General features: G+C 40.1%; 1 protein-coding gene across 3 annotated transcripts in view; it reads right to left on the bottom strand.

Annotated features, from left to right (window-relative positions):
* The window catches only part of Gale (UDP-galactose 4'-epimerase), a 49,145-nt gene that overhangs the window by 10,686 nt on the left and 19,743 nt on the right, over positions 1–18,716 (bottom strand). For all 3 annotated transcript variants that reach the window (XM_083142293.1, XM_083142294.1, XM_083142295.1), the window contains exons 5-7: positions 17,249–17,428; positions 6,876–7,056; positions 3,530–3,814 (exon numbers count right to left, since the gene is read on the bottom strand). In XM_083142293.1, the coding sequence (XP_082998419.1) occupies positions 3,530–3,814; positions 6,876–7,056; positions 17,249–17,428 (646 nt within the window). The remainder of the gene's footprint in view (positions 1–3,529; positions 3,815–6,875; positions 7,057–17,248; positions 17,429–18,716) is intronic.

The raw sequence follows: 18,716 nt of genomic DNA, 5'->3' as shown, positions 1-18,716 counted from the left end.
AATTTGCTTATGAGGAGACACACATTGGATATTTTGTATAAATCATCAGACTGTAACACGAAAAAGTTGGTTAGCGAGAAACTTCTCGGTTTGTCGCGATACAGGTGCAGACCAAACGAGAAAAGTGTTGACCATTGTTTGAAGTTACTTCTAGAATGCATTGTTACCCCCACAGCACTGTTATTTATTGCACAATCGTAGTTTGTTTACACGGGCTGTCTCGCGTATCAAATTCATTGAGTGCCAACGAGGTTACATTACAATTCGATTGCAGGCAGGCGGCAGGCATTGCCCCGGTTCATAGGAAGTGCAGTGTGCCGTGTGATAATTGTGGATTGCATGTAAGTTACATATTTTGTTTAATAATGGATAGAGAAGCTGGAAAAATACACAGTATTGATAAACTTCGAGGTAAAGAATGCATAATAGTTTTGTGCGTGTCAAATCACTTTTTAAAGTCAATGAATATCAGCAAGGTGGTTTAGACAACAGCTGATGTTACGGAGTGTTCTGAACGTCTTATATACAGAATACGAAAGGAAGAAACTGAAGGTCCTCTCAGAACACCGGTAAAAAAAGAAGTCGAAAAGAATGGGGAAACAGAATAATGCCAGAACGAGAAAATAGGATGGAACAGGGTCCATCAAGAGAAACAGAAGATTTTTTGAAGGATTTAACATCATTACCAGACGAGGACAGTAATTACGCTTAAAGGTATCTAAGCACACTTCATTACTTTATTTTCCATAAAAAATATATCTTAATTTTTTTTTTTCCATTTACTTCATTCTGTTTATGTAAAGGATACAACATTCTACGAAAGAAGTAAGAAAAGTTGCGTGTATGCAAATGTAAAATAGTAAATAGTTACGTCGAAATATAAACATTTACATACAAATCTTGAGGTAACTATTGTTTACCCCAAAATGCATCAAATACATAGATTTTGAAGATTTCCTATACGATATTAAGGAAGTAAATTTGTCGCAATCATTAGCGATTAACAGCGACTCGATGCACCTTCCTTTGTTGATCTGGCAATGCTGCGCTCCATTTAACACATACGGACTTTTAAGGTTGAGACGCTCTATAGTGAAATGTGTGTAATTAAGGAACCTTCCTTATCTAAAAGCAAAATACTAAATTACCTTATTACGAGGAGCATGCCGAAAGTTTTTAGCAGTGCAATAATGTAACATCTCAGCAACTGTGCATGTGTTGCATTTGACAGCCTGATGTTTATTGCCCTTGAGCAAACAATGGCTAGGGTGAGTCAGCGATAGTTGGGTGAGAGGTAAGAGCGATAAGGCAGCGCGCGTCTTCCATTGTTGTTGTTAGTCATGGAGCTGTCAAGATGTGACTTTCGTGCCATGATTTTGTACGATTACAAAGGTTTAACCACAGAGCAGTGTGTTGAAAGTTTCGGGGAATCTGCCCCTTCACGAGCCAGTGTTGGAAATTGGTTTCGAGAATTTAAAAGGGGTCGTGTGTCACTTGAAGATGAACCTCGTTCCGGACGGCCTAACACTGAAGTGACACCCGAGAACATGGAAGCTGTGAGGCAAATGGTGAAAGATGATCCCCATATTTCTTTTTTGGAGATAGAAACGACTCTCAACATTGGGTCAACAGCAGCACAGACAATTGTGCATGAACACTTGGGTTTCAGGAAACGGTGTTCTCACTGGGTCCCACTTTCACTCACAGAAATGGAAAACGAGGGGAGGGTGGAGTGGTGTGAATTTATGTTGGAGAAATTCAACCAAGGTGCAAGTCGTGATGTTTACAACATCGTCCCGGGTGACGAAACGTGGATTTACCATTACAATCCACTTACAAAGCAGCAGTCGCAAGTGTGGTGCTTCGAGAATGAAGAACCCCCAACAAAAGTGAAGAGATCTCGAAGTGTTGGAAAGAAAATGGTGGTCCTTTTCTCACGGAAAGGACATGTTGCGACAGTTGCACTTGAAAATCGGCGTACAGTGAATTCTGAGTGGTACTCAACAGTTTGCCTTCCCAATGTGTTCACAAAATGGAAGGCCCAACACCCAAGATCAAAACTTGGTCATCTGCTGCTGTATCATGACAATGCAAGTTCCCACAGTGCTGCAAGGACCGTAGACTTTTTGAGCCGCGAAGGAGTCAGTTTTTTGCCACATCCACCCTATTTGCCGGACCTGGCCTTGTGCGATTTCTTTGTGTTCCCCAAAGTGAAGGAACAGTCGCTTTTCATCTGATGATGACGTCATTGCTGCTTATTTGGAGGCTGTGAAAGTGTGTGGAATGAACAATTTTCTAAGTGGTTTCAAAGGATGCAAAAGTGTACTCGTGTCCATGGAGAGTACTTTGAAAAAGTGTAAATGTCTGGTTTCAGTTGGATGATTTTTGTGGGCAGAGCTAAAAACTTTTGGCATTCCCCTCGTATTTGGTATACAGGGGATGTACTACAAGGTTTGCCCATAAAAACAACAACTTTTTTTTTAGGAAATAAAACAAATAATTACCTTCAAATGACTGTACAAATTGGATATCTGGATAACAAAAAATCTGTTATCGGGATATTTGAAATCTGGATATAAAATTATCTGATATCCAGATAAAATTTTATCTTGGCCATCCCTAAAATGTACAGCACAAGTTCCACAGAGGAATATACTGGCTGCAAGTCCAGATGCCAGAACATTATACGGTTAGATGCAGTCCAGGTTGTCCTAGGTGGAAGGGAGGTTGACATTTGGATGCCTTACAATAGGGTCACCCCTTACACCCCCTCTAACTTACATTGTCGAGTGCAACAAAACTTACTGGGGAAAATAAAATTTCAGAGCAAAATTATGTTTTATGATTTTCCATGCAGTTGTATCACCAGTACTTGATTTTAGTGAAGTAAAAATGTCACTTTTTCACTTTGTCCAATAATTGATTGATTGATTTTTGCTATATAGAGTCCCTTTTCTGCCACTTATGGCTAATTGCGAAGACGAGAATGAGTGATATGATAAAATTGATGAAATGATGCTCATAAAGAAAACCATGAACAGGCTGGGATTTGAACCCGTAAACCTTGGCATCATAGTATGCTGTGCTAACCACTCTCCCACGGAGGTCAGCATTTAGCCCATAAAATCGCCAATTACAAACAAATCAAGTGTTGTACATGACCTCTATCAGGCACAAATCGCAGATTAATAAAAACTAGGATATCTTTTCTCCCATGAAATTGGCATTATGGAAAAAAAATCGTCGGACTTGAGCCATTAATTAATTTCTAGAATTTCCTCCATGGAATGAATTGGCAATGCAAAATATCTCAATAGATGAGGCTTCATAATGCAGAAAACCTGGTGTGAATATATCTCCTGGTTTTCATGTCAAGCGAACTTAGAGTTGTGTGACTTTTGAAACATACTGTATTTTTGATGGTCTAATATTAAGTACCTAATTTTCAGCAAGATCTCAACTTCAAGTGCGTAACCTGAAATTTAGTAATAAAAGATATCTGCTCACACAGAATAATGACAATACTTACACATATCTAACAGGCTCTTCTCAGCTTTCCAGCCTAATTCCTTCTCTGCTAACGATGGGTCTGCATAAGAGGAGGCAATATCACCGGGCCTTCTGCTCTCCATTTCATATGCTACTCTTTTCCCTGATGCTGTTTCAAAAGCACCGATTACTTCGAGTACGGAGTGGCCTTTGCCGGTGCCAAGATTATAAGCCTTGAAACCACAAAGATTGGAGGTGGAAAGCTTTCTCAATGCAGCAATATGGCCAGTAGCCAAATCCATGATATGGATATAATCTCGAACACCTGGAAAGTCATGTTAAATCACAATTACTACATGGAGTTAGTTCTCGCAATGTTCACATTATTGTAGTTCAATTCCCTTAACCATCACATATCATGTCAATTTATTTATAAATAAAAATATATAAATGACTTACGTGAGTGAGTAGAAATGGTTCAAAACGACGTTTCGGAAGTCTGTACTACTTCCTTCATCAGGTAAATAAAATAAAAAACTTTAGGTGCCAAACATGGTACCGCGTTGTCAACTCGTAAGTTGAGGATTCAGGTTGAGGATAAAAAAGGTAAAGGTAAAAAACTTACTGTGACGGCATAAAAACTCCAATGAAAACCTTCACTGGTTAAAAAATTTAAAAACAAAAACCACACAACTAAAACAAATAAAAATTGACAACCTATTATAGCCCCCTAGTGACTCCCGTCAGTGTTGGGTAGAACACATCGGACACAGGTTTTTTTATCCTCAACCTGAATCCTCAACTTACGATTTGACAACGCGATACCATGTTTGGCACCTAAAGTTTTTATTTTATTTACCTGATGAAGGAAGTAGTACAGACTTCCGAAACGTTGTTTTGAACCATCTCTACTCACTCACGTAAGGCATTTATATATTTTTATCTGTATTGATAGTGAGTAAAACGCACTATTGTAAAATGTTTTCAATTTATTTATATATTTCAAATTTGAATAAGAAATGCTTAAAATTATATTCAATGCAGAGTCCAAATGTGAAATGCAGGGTTGGGCACAAAAAAAACCCAGCCTGTTTCGTCTCACTTGGTCTGAAACTAAACTTTCTTCTTAATTCAGTAACAACCCATGGTGCAAAATCCCACGAGAGCCAGGGCATACGTACCGACTGCCGGTCTCACTCCCACATGCCTCAGCAGTCACAATGGACCCCCAATCGTCGCCATAGGATTAGATGACCGGGTTATGCTACTCTTTTGTAGCTACTCAATTTCCTCATGATGGTGAGTGGCCATCGGTCCCATACACAGGCCAAATCTCAGTACAAAAGTTGTTGTGCTTTCCCCTGGAGACTGGAAACTATGTGCGTCCCATAGCTTGAGCCCAAAGCCTGGCACTTTACACTGCACAGCCATGGTGTGGGGACATCTAAATTAATGTAGTTCAAAAATAAGAACAGGTGACGATACAATGGGGAAGGAGGGGTGGAATTGCCAAATTAAGGAGAAAGAATAGCTAGCAATTTCTCTCGTCGACTACGGTTGTTACAAGCATAAAAACACATTATTTGTTGTGACATTTCAGGAGAACATACAGAAAATGCAGACATGTTCTCCTGAAACATCACAACAAAAACTGAGTTTTTATGCTTGCAACAACCATAGGCTACAAGAAAAATAATTCTACAATGCAAGCAATGTGTACATACAAGAAGAAAGAAAGAATAGTTTCAGATCAAGTGAGTGAGAATATCTAGTAAAGATGAGGCAAACAGGTTTTTTGTGCCCAACCTTGTATTTTGAGTGTGTTCAAAAACCATAAGCACTGGGTTCTTCACATCCCAAGATTGACAAAAACAATTATTACTTTTATATGATTCTAAGTTACATATGATTTCAGTGTTACAGCTATGTGCATATTACGAAATATGTCAGGAATTAAATATATTGGTTGATTTGGTGGTTTAAGTCCACTTTATGCACAGTAAGGCTAATTGGGACTGGACCAACAGTTTAAAGTGGGATCCAAACCACTATGTGCACTGCATTGTCTTTTATCTTATCGTCCTTTTATCTTTTTGACCTTTTTCTAACCTTAACTTACCTTCCCATGTCTTAAATCTTCACTATTCTTGTCCTATCCCCTGAGGAAGCCACATGATGTGGTGAAAGCTCGAGAACAAAATAAGTATATGCCAAAACTGGTCTTTATTACTAAGTGAAATGATGGCATGTGGTGTAAGTTATGTCTTATCTAATTTTATATTAGATAATCAAAATACAGTGTGTCCCGAATGGGCTTTTAAACAGTTATAACTTTTTTTTGCAAACCAAGCTTGTTTTTAACAATGGACTGCAAAGGAACTATACATTTTTGAGTTTCGTTTCACAATTGTTCATACTTGTACGACTAGCGGTGTCGGCGCTGGTATCACTGAAACCAAAATGGCATCAGTACGCGAAAGAGTGCAATGCGTGTGGTGGTATGCAGAGACAAACATTTCTGTGCAAGTGCAACAAAACTTTCACCGTGTTTACCGGAAGGATCCTCCATCACGTAACACCATCAAGGCATGGATGGAACAATTTTTATTATACAGAGTGTGTGATGAAACCTCACAGTGGTGGTAAACTGCAAGTGTCAGACAAACATGTGGAGTCGACAAGAGATTGTTTCACACATAGTCTGCGTAAGTCAATACGGACAGCGAGCAGGCAGCTGGGAATTCCCAGGTCAACTGTGCACGATGTGATACATAAACGATTATGTTCTCCCAAAGGTACGGAACCGACACGAACTGCAGGACCAAATTTGGAATGTAATTGCTTCTGTCAAGCCTCTGATGCTACAGAATACGTGGAGAGAAATTGAATTCAGATTGGACATCCTCCATATCACAAAAGGAGCTCATGTGGAGTTATACTGAGTTGTACTGAGTGGTAACTGCTACCAATAAAACTTCGTGAGTTTATCTTCAAAATGCTTGTTTTCTTTTTATCTACTTCTATCCATATTAAAACCACAAACTTCTAAAAACTGTCAATCCCATTCTGGACACCCTGTATGTTTTCAGTAAATTTTATGCGATTAACATATGTATCTCTAGAAAGATGAAGTATTGCAGATATTAAAAAAAATGTCAAATAATAGCACACTTAACAACATATTTTCTGACTTTTTCAAAACAGCAACAAAACCACGATCTACTGGAAAGAAATTGGTATTCTCACTCCTGTCTGGAAAGGGTTAACTTTACTAAAAAGTAGCTAACTTCTATCATGGAGGACCATCAAAAGTACAAAAATACACAGAACCTTTTAATAACCAAATACATCATAAGTCTTCTAGATACATAATCTAATTTGCCTACCAGTGCCATCTGAAGTGTCGTAGTCACTGCCAAACACTTTTAAGGAAGACCTCTTCCCTACAGCAACCTGGGCAATATAAGGCATCAAATTGTTGGGAATTCCTTTCGGATCTTCACCAATCAATCCCGATTCGTGAGCTCCCACAGGATTGAAGTACCTCAGAGATATTACAGTCCAGTCCTAAAATAACAGTAAAGGAACAACATTATGAAATTACCTTAAATGTTGATAACACTGAAAAAAATATGTAACTTCTAGTCGACAGAACCTTGCGCACATGATAGCCTCTCCGGACAAGACTTAAAAGTGTGCCCTTTTCAAACTTGCTGTGAGGAAAAAAAAAGTAGCTCGAAAACTAATTATCGTAGAGAAATGAAATAGTTCTTTTTCTTTCAGACTGACAGATCTTTTAGCAGAGATGAAATTTGTACATTGTAGTTACCAATAATGCAAGTTAAGAGAAAAAGAAGAAAAACTCAAAAGATAAAAGAAATTTGTATTCAGCATGCCCCTATGGCCACCACAATAGACCAAAGTGAATGAAAAAATAATGTACCAGGTGTAGAAGTATGAAACCGGAATTTGTTTGCAAGAAGTAAATGGCTGGTGTTTGCAACTGACAAACAATATTTTATTCAAAGTAAGCTCCATTGCGAGTTACACATTTCTCCCACCTTTCCGGCAGGTTATGAATGCTAAGCCAAAAAAAAAAGTTCTTCTTTTGAAGCGAACCAGTCCGTGACCCATGTTCGTACATCTTCATACGAATTGAAGCGCTGTTCTGCAAGAGCGTGTCCCAGTGAGGCAAATAGATGATAATCTGAAGGAGCCAAGTTGGGAGAATACGCCCCATGCCCTAGTATCTCCCATTTGAACGCCTAGATCGTTTCCCAGACCCGTTTTGCTGTGTGTGGTGAGGCGTTGTCATGGAGCAGGATGACCTTGTGTTGCCTTGATTCATATTCCGGCCGTTTGTCACGTAATGCTCGATGTAAATTGATCATTTGCTGTTGGTAGCGATCTGCGTTAACGGTTTCACCGGGTTTTAGCAGCTCATAATAGATGACGCCCCGCTGATCCCACCAAACACAGAGCAGTGTCTTTTTTCCAAAGCAATTTGGTCTTGCAGTGGATGTCGATGGTTCGCCTGGATTCATCCACGATTTACGATGCTTAGGATTCTCCAAATATATCCATTTCTCATCGCCGGTCACTATGCGATGGAGAAACGACTTACTTTTGTATCTGGCGAGCAGCATTTGACAAGTGGTCTTGCGGGGTCCTTGCTGACTTCCATTCAGTTCATGCGGAATCCATTTGCCCGCTTTCTGCACCTTTCCCATAGCTTTCAACCGAAGAGAAACGGCTTTCTGCATCACATCAATTGTTCCGCGAGCTCCTGCTGCGTTTGGGTATCATCTTCATCCAATAAGGCTTGCAATTCGTTGTCTTCGAACTTTTTCGGAGGTTTCCCACGTTCCTCGTTTCGCAAGTCAAAATCGCCACTTTTGAATTTCTTGAACCACTCGAAACACTGTTTTTTCCCCGAGAGCATGTTCGCCGTAAGCTTCGACGAGCATTCGATGCAATTCTGGTTTTCTTCAAATGATAACAGAACACCAATGCTGTCCGCAAATCGTAGTTCGTAGGCACAAAACTAACACCTTCCTCTGTCTGGCACTCGGGTTACTGTGTTCCGATATAACGTCCTCGGGAGTGGCGGGAAGCAGCTGGCGCTGCTTACGCGATCTTCCGCGCCCTCCACTGCCGGCTAGCACCATGTATCGGCCAATTCCAGTTTCATACTTCTACACCTGGTAGTATGTGGCAGTGGTACATTTCTAAAACCATGCAAGGTTTCATTGAAAATAGGCTGATACTTTTTTTTTTGGGGGGGGGGAGGGAAATAACAATGTATAATCATGGCAGTGTTGTGAACTTACTGAAAGAAGTTCCGGAATATTGCTTCTAGTGTTTGTTCTATGGACATTAAATGTACTAAATTTGAAGGAAAGCATGACAAAAGACCACTCTTTAAGGATATGTAATGCCCATTCCCATATTTGGGGGAAAAAATAAATTGAACAACATTTTCAAAAGTCATAATTGTAGGGAAATTTTGAAAATTGAGCATTTCTCCATCAAGCCCTAACTGTCGCCCATTGTTAAAGAATTATTTTGTTCTCATTATACATGTAAAAGTAAAATATATCAGCTAAACACAGTGGTTGAGGAGTGGGAGGGGCTGGTGGCTGTCTTTTCAGGAAGGGTTTTTGAAGGGCGAATTCATTGTCTCTGCAGTGTTACAAGTGGTTGTGTGTGCTTTTGCAGTGGCGAACTGTTTGTGTGCTCTTGTGGCTGAATTTTATATAGATCAGTGGCGGACTGTGTGCTCTTGTGTTGGCTTTTTATATAGATCAGTGGCGGAGTTTTGTGCCGGTTTTCCATTTCTTTCCCCTCCAACACGAGTACAGGTGTGTAAGATGGCAAGAAGACCCGGTTTGTCACTAAGTGATGATATTGATGAAGAGTTGCATTCATTAGATATGGATTCGGAACCAGACGATGACAACAATCTCGACCTCACAGCATTGAATAACGACGACTCTGACGACGATACAGGGACGGCTTCAGACAGCGACAGTGACTCTGAACCTGATGACTTGACATGGTGAAAACCAACTGGTTGGGACCGATGGATTACTGCTTTACAGTATACAGGTAACCACGGTGTGACTGCGAATTCATCCCCCCTGGACTTCTTCAGACTTTTGTTTACGAACTTACTTTTCAATCTACTGATGGTGGAATCCCAAACATATTACAACCAGCATGTTGCAAAACATGGGACAAGTAGAACAGCAACTCCCTTTAAGATTCACAAATTCTTTATCTTCTTTTCCGTTCTATTGGCAATGGGACATCACAAGCTGGACAGAATAACTGACTATTGGACACATGACGGAATATCTTCAGCCCCTTGGTTCAGACAAGCTATCACCCGAGAATGCTTTTTACATTTTCTCAGGTTTTTCATTTCGAGGACAATTCCCATAACCGAGGCCCAAATGCCAGAGACTATGATAGGTTGTGGAAGATCAGACGTTTCTATGATGGAATCAATGACAATTTCAGCACGCATTGCATTCCTAAGGGCCCATATTTTTTAAAAAACAAGAAAATGATAGGAGAAACAAATTTATTGTGATTGATAAACAAGTACATACCTTGGCTATTTTTCGACATAGTCACCATTAACCTCCAGACATTTCTGATAGCGTATCACAAGCTTCCGTATACCCTCTGCGTAAAAATCTGCCGCCTGAGAGTGCAACCAGTCCAGAATTGATGTCTTGAGCACGTCACTGTTGTTGAAACACTACAATGCAAGCCACTTTTTCAAGTGAAGAAAAATAAATAAATCGCTGGGGGCAAGGTCGGGGCTGTAAGGGGGATGACTGAATAGTTCCCAGCGAAATCTTTGAATTGTCTCAACAGTACGAGCAGCTATGTGTGGGCAGGCATTGTCATGGATCAGAAAAATTCCAGAGCGTAGCATTCCTCTCTGCCGATTTTGGATGGCACGTTGCAGATTATTCAGTGTTTCACAATACACCTCTGCTGTAATTGTTCGTCCTGGTTACAAGAATTCCACAAAAATCACACCCTTTTGGTCCCAAAACACTGTTGCCATGATTTTGTGAACTGATGGTGCTTGTTTGAATTTCTTCACTTTAGGAGAACCAGAGTGCTGCCATTGCATTGACTGCTGCTTCGACTCCCCAGTGGCGTACTATATCCACGTTTCATCCCCCATCACTATGTGCGAAAAGAGGTCATCCCCATCCTACTCCCAGTGAACCAAAAAATCACGTGCAGCGTCCTTCTTTGCTCTTTGTGAGTCTATCAGCATTTTTGGTACCCAACTCACACACAGTTTGTGATATTCCAGGTTGTCAGTCACAATTCAATGTACTGTTTTCGCAGAAACTTCTGGAAACTCTGTAGCAAGTTCAGATATTGTGAACCGGCGATTGGAACGCACTTTCTTGTTAACACATTCCACCAGATCGTCCGTCTGAACACTAGGCCTTCTGCTACGCTCATCGTCATGGACATTTGAATGCCCTTCCCGAAACTCTCTGCACCATTGCCTGAGCTTCCCTTCACTCATCACTGTCAGCCCATAAATGGCACACAATTCCCGATGGATATCAGCTGCATTCTGTCCTTTGGCGTTCAGAAATCGTATGACACATCTCACTTCACATTTGGCGGGATTTTGTATTACGGCAGCCATTTCACCTTACTGCTACTCATACGTACGCAACCCCACTTTGAAGATTCTATCTCTGTTGCAAGCACAGAATACTAGGGCATGCTCCTACACATGCTCAACTTCATCGGTGTTGCCAACCCTGCGTAAAAAATTATCGGCACTTTCTTTTGACATGCACCTCGTATATTCATTGATGAGGTCATGTTTCTGTTCAAAGGAAGGGTGATCTTCAAACAGTATATCCCGAAGAAGCACAAACGATTTGGAATAAAGATATTTCAAATCAGTGACGAAACGGGATATAATTACGACATGAAAGTACACCTGGGGGGAAAACAGAGATGACACCAGGCAGCAAAGAACACCGACACATCAGCTAGTCATTGACCTGACACTGAAGGTGAGAAATGTTGGTCATAAATTGTTTATGGACAACTATTTCTCATCTCCTGCATTATGCAATGAACTAGCAACTTTTGGAATCCAGTGCTGCGGTACTGTAAATCCAAATCGACGAGGTTTGCCCCCCCTTTCCACTTTACACCGAAGCACTTACGTCTCACAAAAGGAGATATTTGTGCTTTTGTGAAAGGAGGTTCGACAGTGACCTGTTCGAAGGACAAACGAGAAGTATACATGCTGACAAATATGCATCCACCACCAGTAGACGGAAATTTCATAATAATTGTTGTAGACTATAACAAGTCCATGGGGTACGTTGACAAATCAGACCAGATGACGTGTGCATACTCCACACAAAGACGGACTCTAAACTGGACCAATCAACTGTTTATGCACTTACTGGACAAGACTGTTCTGAATGCATATGTGATGTACCGACTGTTTGTGTCACACCGGGACTTCAGATGGTGCCGTATAGGTCTTCTCTTGGAGGAAGGGAAGAGAGGAATCTCTGGCGGGCCCTCCCAAGTGACCGCGGGTCCTTCCAGGACCCCCAGACGGGCCCTCCACATGCCTGTGGAAGCTTCTGGGAGGCAGAGGTGCAGGTTGTGTGAAGAGAAAAACATAAGGAAAACAACAACATTATGTTGCCCATAATGCAACGTAAACCTATGCGCACTCTGCTTCCGAAATACCATTCCTGCTGAGAGGAGGGGCTGGAAGTGACCATACACGACAGCTAGGCGGGGTTGAGGTAAGATCAAAATTAATTTTTTTTTGTAGCTTGTATTTTTTTGCTTCACATTGGAAAATATTTTTTTTCTCAGAAAGTATCTTGAATATTTGCGTGATTTTTGTATGATAATGCCAAACATATCAGGCAATGTGCAGGTACAATTTTACACATTTACATCCTGGCGCTGCCGAATAGTGGGCCCGCGATTTTCAAATTTGGTAAAAAAAAATTCCATTTTCTTCTTTCTTCTCCTTCTTCAAACCAATAACGGAAAATTTGGTTTTTATGTCATAGACTTATAGCCCCATGAGTACTGAATAAAACGATCTATAATTTGTAACTCTAGCGTTCTTAGTTCCAGAGATATAAAAAATTTTGTAAAAGCATGTGGAAATTTAAAATTCCCTCTGAAAATGCCTTGGGCGTTCATGTGTTTTCTGGCAAAACTCGCTTCATCGTCTAAGGGTAAAGCTTGCCCATGCTGTCACCTCAATGCTACTGACATATGAGCAACATTTTTGACGCAGATAGAGGCATTTAAAAAAAAGAGAAACGGGCTGAATAGTGCACACCAGTGGTGGATTAATGAGCTTGTGGGGGGTAGATGGGTGACTTTACTTTTTACTTGTAGTACGCTATGTTCGTAGAATGTATGTATCCTGGAGCAACTGCTTAATTGTAAACTGCAGAGGAATGGAGAAGCGACAATAGCTTTTCGCCTTTATGCTAATTGATTGTCTTTTCCACACTAGCAAGAAAATCGAGGCAGAAAGGGCAAATGTCCCCCACCCTCCAAGGAAATGAGAAGAAGTAAAGGTAAAGTTCCCCATGCACTTTGCACCATGCCAGGACACATATATAAGGGTGTGGGAGATGAGATGATCAGCACCATACTCTGGCCACCTTTACCCCCCCTTTCCATTCTTCGATCTCGGCCTATTTGGAGGTGATGTGATCAGCACCATGCTTGGGCAGCCTTTACCTCCCAGGGTTGCCCCAAGGTATCCATTTATTTGAGGTTAGGTGAGCTCCAGAGCTGCTTTATGAGGCAGCTTAGATCAGCCACCCCGGGAATCAAACCTGGGTTTCCAATGCGGCAGTCAGACGCCCTACTAACTAGGCAACCACGGCTCCCCAGCGAATAAGAAAAAGTAAATAAATACATATATGCTCTTTTGGCCCAAGTAAGCATGATATTAAATGTGCACTAAATTTGATTGCTCCCAACCAATTGATTTGACAAGAATATTTTTCCATCAGTTAAGTAAAATATCGCTCATCTGCCCATAGAAAAAATAATCACTTTAGCTTATGTATTTTCATCTTCATTCTGATGACCAAATGACATAGCATTCGTGAAAAACCATCAGATTAAAAATAATTTACAGTGAATCCTACAAGCCGCGATAGCTCAGTCGTTAGAGCATCTGACTACCATGCGAGACACCTTGGTTCGATCCCCGATGGGGCAGAACTGGGACTTTTTCAACCTGTTCAAGCAGCTCCAGCACCCACCCAGCATCATATAAAGTGGGTACCTGGAGGAAACTCTGGGGGGGGGGGGTAAAGGCAGGCTGGGGCATGGTGCTGATCACATCACCCCCAGCTCGGCCGAGATCAAGAAAGTGTGGGGCCCTAACCCCACCCCACCCCTATATATGGTGCAAAGCACAGGGGAGCACTTTACTTTTTTTATATAGACTAGATCCAATCGTTAGGAATGTAAACGACTTCCCATTAAAGAAGTAGTGCAGTTATTATTCAGTATCGGATAGCGGAGGTTGGCAAACACTTCTTATTTTTTTACCATTCTAACGTTGAAGACAAGAAGAAAGAAAACGTTTTCACAAACAAGCCCCTTCCCGCTTTTCTTTCCTTCGCATCATCTAGGAAGGATTCTGTAAATCTGTGTGGACAAAGAAGCGAATGGTGATCAAATCCTGTTGTCAATTTTCCACTCTGAGGGGGGAGGGTGAACTTCTGTTTTGTCCAAATTCTAAGGAAAGCACCATTTAGTGAGAATCAATTTGGCAACTGTGTGCTCGTTGTCTGATCCTGAGGCAGAAGAATCGGTCCATTCTATCTTTACCGGTAATGCAAGAATTGCTGTTTTCCCTTCCTGTTCGTCAAGGAAGGTGCGACAAATGAAAGTTGTACCTCCTCCCACCTTCCACTGACCATGCCTCTTCGCACCCTCCTCTCCCACGAAAGCCTAACATCTGGAAGTTCAAGCTCGCATGGTGAATGAACAGCTTTCTGCCAAATTTTAAGACATCGTCACGGTTCAGAAAACGTATAAAGCTGGGAACGGAAGTTAGAGCAAATGTAAGATCGAGGTGAACGTCCTATTATTTAACACGGCCTTTTTCCAGGGCCTGACCAGATGAACGTACTAAGCAGGAGAATGTAAAATGCAGGAACGTAAAACTGGGGTTTCACTGTACTAACGTTCATTTGAGACAGGTAGATCATGAGGTGGCACGTTCCAACAGCATGGATGTATTCTCGGCAACACTTTTGTTGATCATAGCTCTATTGAAGTGTTCCACAGTGTGCTTGCCAAACAGAAACTTGACAAAACCTCAGCTTCACTGCTATCAAATGCACTATGCCTGGGGTTCCCAAAATTTATTGTTTCATGGCACCCTTAGTATTTAAGATTTTTCCACGGTGTCCAAGTGGAGAAAATTTGAACTAATCGGCATTCGCTTCCCCATAATCTCCATAGCCTCTATACCAAGTTTCAGTGCAATCTGATGCTACAAATGGACTCTGAGTAGAGCAATTTTAATTGTGGCCACACTGTATATCCAATTTGCCAGCAAGTGACATGGGCCATGTTCTAATTGCACAATAACCAAATGAAGGCAGTGTACGTTGTTATTTGCAAAAAAGATCTATACTGGAGACCATCAAGAAGAGGAAAAGAAACTGGTTAGGACACTGTCTAAGAAGAAACTGCCTTCTAAGAGATGCCTTGGAGGGAATGGTTGAAGGAAGAAAAGTCCGTGGAAGAAAGAGATATCAGCTTATGGATGATATTAAATTAACTGGGTCGTATGCTATTACGAAGCGTAAGGCAGAGAACAGGGAAAGCTGGAGATTGCAGTGAAAAACCTGCCAATTAGGCAGAAAACAATGAATGAATGCCTCCTCCAAAACAGTGCGTTTAATGGAACATTGGATTATCAAGATCCTACTGTAAATGTTATATTCAGACTTTTCTTACTTAACATTGCTTTCTCTTTAGCCTAATCACAGTGATAAGAATGAAATGGATGGACACTTGCAAAGGAATCTTCAGTGGTAACATCATGAGTTAACCATTCAACACACTTGGCCACCAACATGGTATTGTTCAGAACTAATCCTAAACAGTCCAATATTTCCTTATCTTTTTATTCCTGATGTCTGTTGTGGAATGCCTTTTGTTACATCTCTGCATGCTATTTGTGATTTTAATACAAATAAAAAAAGACCTGCTACCTCCAAACTATACTGGTGTCCTAATCTACAGTTGCTAATGTTGGAAACAATATTTCTTATCCATGAAATCTTCATTCTGACTTCTGTAAAGCTAAAATATGCAGCCATGTTCCAACCTTCAAATTGTTGTCATTTAATGAGTAGACAATCGAAAAGTTCAATGCTAGTAAAATACAACTTAATACTGGATGCAGAAGATACGAGAAACAGAGTTAAACGAAAACATTAATTTGTTTTTATTTATATATAGTACCCGATCCACGTATACAGGGTGAACACAAATGAAGTATACAACTTTGGAGTGTAATAAAAATTAAATAACAATAATAGGGAATTGTCCGTCATGGGAAAATGATTGGTAACTTTGGAAGTATCTTTGCAAACTGACAACATTGAGCTAATTCAAAACTGTGGTGAGTGGTGGCGCTAGTTGCATTGTTAAAAGAAATGGTGTCTCCACAGAAAAAAATCAGCATGTCGTGTGGTTTGGAGAGACAAAAAAATTCTAACTCAAGTGTAGCGAAATTTCACTGTACAACAGACAGCTCCCAACATAAAAGAGCATTGGGCAGTGTGTTAAAATGTTTAAAGATGCAGCAAGTGTAAGACCAGTGACAACCTATGGAGGGAATGACATACCTAAACATTTTGCAACAACTTGTAATTCCACGAATGCAGAATGTTCCTAACCATCACTTACTAACAGGATGGTGGAACCCCCCCCCCCCTTCCCTTGACTGATTCTTTCTGGATTTTTATTTCTGTTAGAATCCAAAATTGTATACTTCATTTTGCACATCCTGTATTTTTAAGTCACAGTTAATACCTCAAGAAGAAGAATTGAGATTCTTGTAGAGTCACTGCTAAGGTATTTCTGCCCATCTACTGAGGCCACTGTCGAACTTCCTCCTCCACTCATAAACTTATTGGTGTGGTAGATTAATTGAATATACCACCATTATTCATTGGTGCATGCATGTGGAGGGGGCGCCATCTATAAAATGACAAAAATCAAGTTTCAAAGCTCCACTGATCAATGTTGCAGCCTTGAGGTCGGTTTGTAAATAATACACCTCATGTAAGTTTGAACTGTATACAGTTTCTCATATAATTTTTGTCAGACTTTTAATATTTTCATTTGACTATCCCTCATACATGAAAGAAGAAATCACATTTGAGCAGTATAAGGATTGTGATACTTGGCCATTGTCAGTCTTATACTTGTGTGTCGTGTACCAACAGATTCACACGCACACACAGTATATTACACACCCTAGTAAACTCACTCACATCACAAGCCACCTCAGTGGGCAAGCATGTTGTGAGTAATGTAAAATAAGCAGAAACATAAAATATAAGTATGAGCTAGCAAACAATAGTGACGTTTTTCAATAACAAAAAATCCTAACATGTTATAATAATGATTAGTATAGTAGCAATGTTAATTTATACCATGCACCACAATTTACCTTTTCAGACAAACAGAGATCCTTTAATATTTCCTCCACAAAGTATTTGGATTTACCATAAGGATTGGTGCATCCCAGTCCTGTTGGGTGACTTTCTTTTATTGGTAAATGCTGTGGAGTTCCGTACACAGTGGCAGATGAAGAAAACACCAACTTTTTCACACCACATTCCTTCATGACCTGTCAGAAATAAACAGCACACATAAGAGTTAGTATTATTATGGTCGTTGTGTTGAAGAAATATGATACCGGGTGTCCCACATAAAACTGGCCTACACACGTTTCCATTCAGAACAGGCAGGCCAGTTTTACGTGGGACAACCAGTATATTTCAATTCTAACAAAATAACCATAACCTGTGGCACAACAGCTCATGATGACCAGGGCCTATCTACCAACTGCCAGCCTCAATCCCAGCAGAGGTGGCCGTGACTTTAACTATATTTTGGGGTATAGAATCTTCCGCAAGAGGCATGTAAGGTGGTGAGGAGTTCTGGTCTGTCACCGAGTGACACTGATGTGGAGTTGCATGCATTGGATACAGAATCAGAAGGGAGTGAGGATGACATTGCTGACCTAATGACCGTGGGAAGTAATAACAGTGGCGATGTAGTGAACATATGGGTTCGGTCTTTGACTTTACTGAATAAAGTCATATTTGTAATAAGATTTTTTTCCCATTTTCTGCTTCTTTTTCTTCTAATTGATAAAAACAAATCGAGGCATTGTAACTCTAGCATTCGTAGTTTCCAAGACAAATGTATTATTCAATTTTGGCGAATTCCAAATTTCCAGAATGAGAATGATTGTGGCGTTAGGGCCTATACCGGGGATATCGATCGCAGCATTTAAGGGTTAAATGTAACATGACACACTATGTGATCACAATGAGGCAAAATATTTTCACAAAATATTCATTAAATATTACTTCCATAGATATTAGATCTTTTCTCATCTTATAAACATTAAATGTAATTTAAAGATCAAAAACACAAAGAAATATTTTATTTTACAGTTGGCTTTCAAATCTAATATATTATCACATTACTACTATAGAAATATGTAATATTGTATGTTCTATAATCTTGATTAAATAAATACCGACAAGAATGTTCCACCACCTCACCTTTCCTTTCTCACAAACATGAGTTTACACTTTCAACATTTTATTATTTTCACCGCATTTTCATTTTCATCTGTGCATTATTCAAAAATTGATTCCACATAACAATAACATATGTTCTGATTGGTTGAAAGCCTTTATTTAAAACTATTGCTAAATAAGAATTCTTGAATTTTAACACTGAATACAAGGAGATGCTCCGATGTCACTTCCTTCAGCCATGCTATTCAATGTATTGTTTGAGATTCATTTGATTGTGTATGAATGGCATTAGTCCTAGATTAAATTTAAGAGATTGCCATATTTAATCATGTACAATGTACACTTTTCTCCAAAAGTTTTTCC

The sequence above is a fragment of the Lepisma saccharinum genome, chromosome 20, assembly GCF_977018435.1.
Source record: "Lepisma saccharinum chromosome 20, izLepSacc3.1, whole genome shotgun sequence".
In the NCBI taxonomy this organism is placed as follows: domain Eukaryota; kingdom Metazoa; phylum Arthropoda; class Insecta; order Zygentoma; family Lepismatidae; genus Lepisma; species Lepisma saccharinum.
Note: the sequence above shows the minus strand (reverse complement) of the source record. Positions and strands in the feature narration are given on the sequence as shown.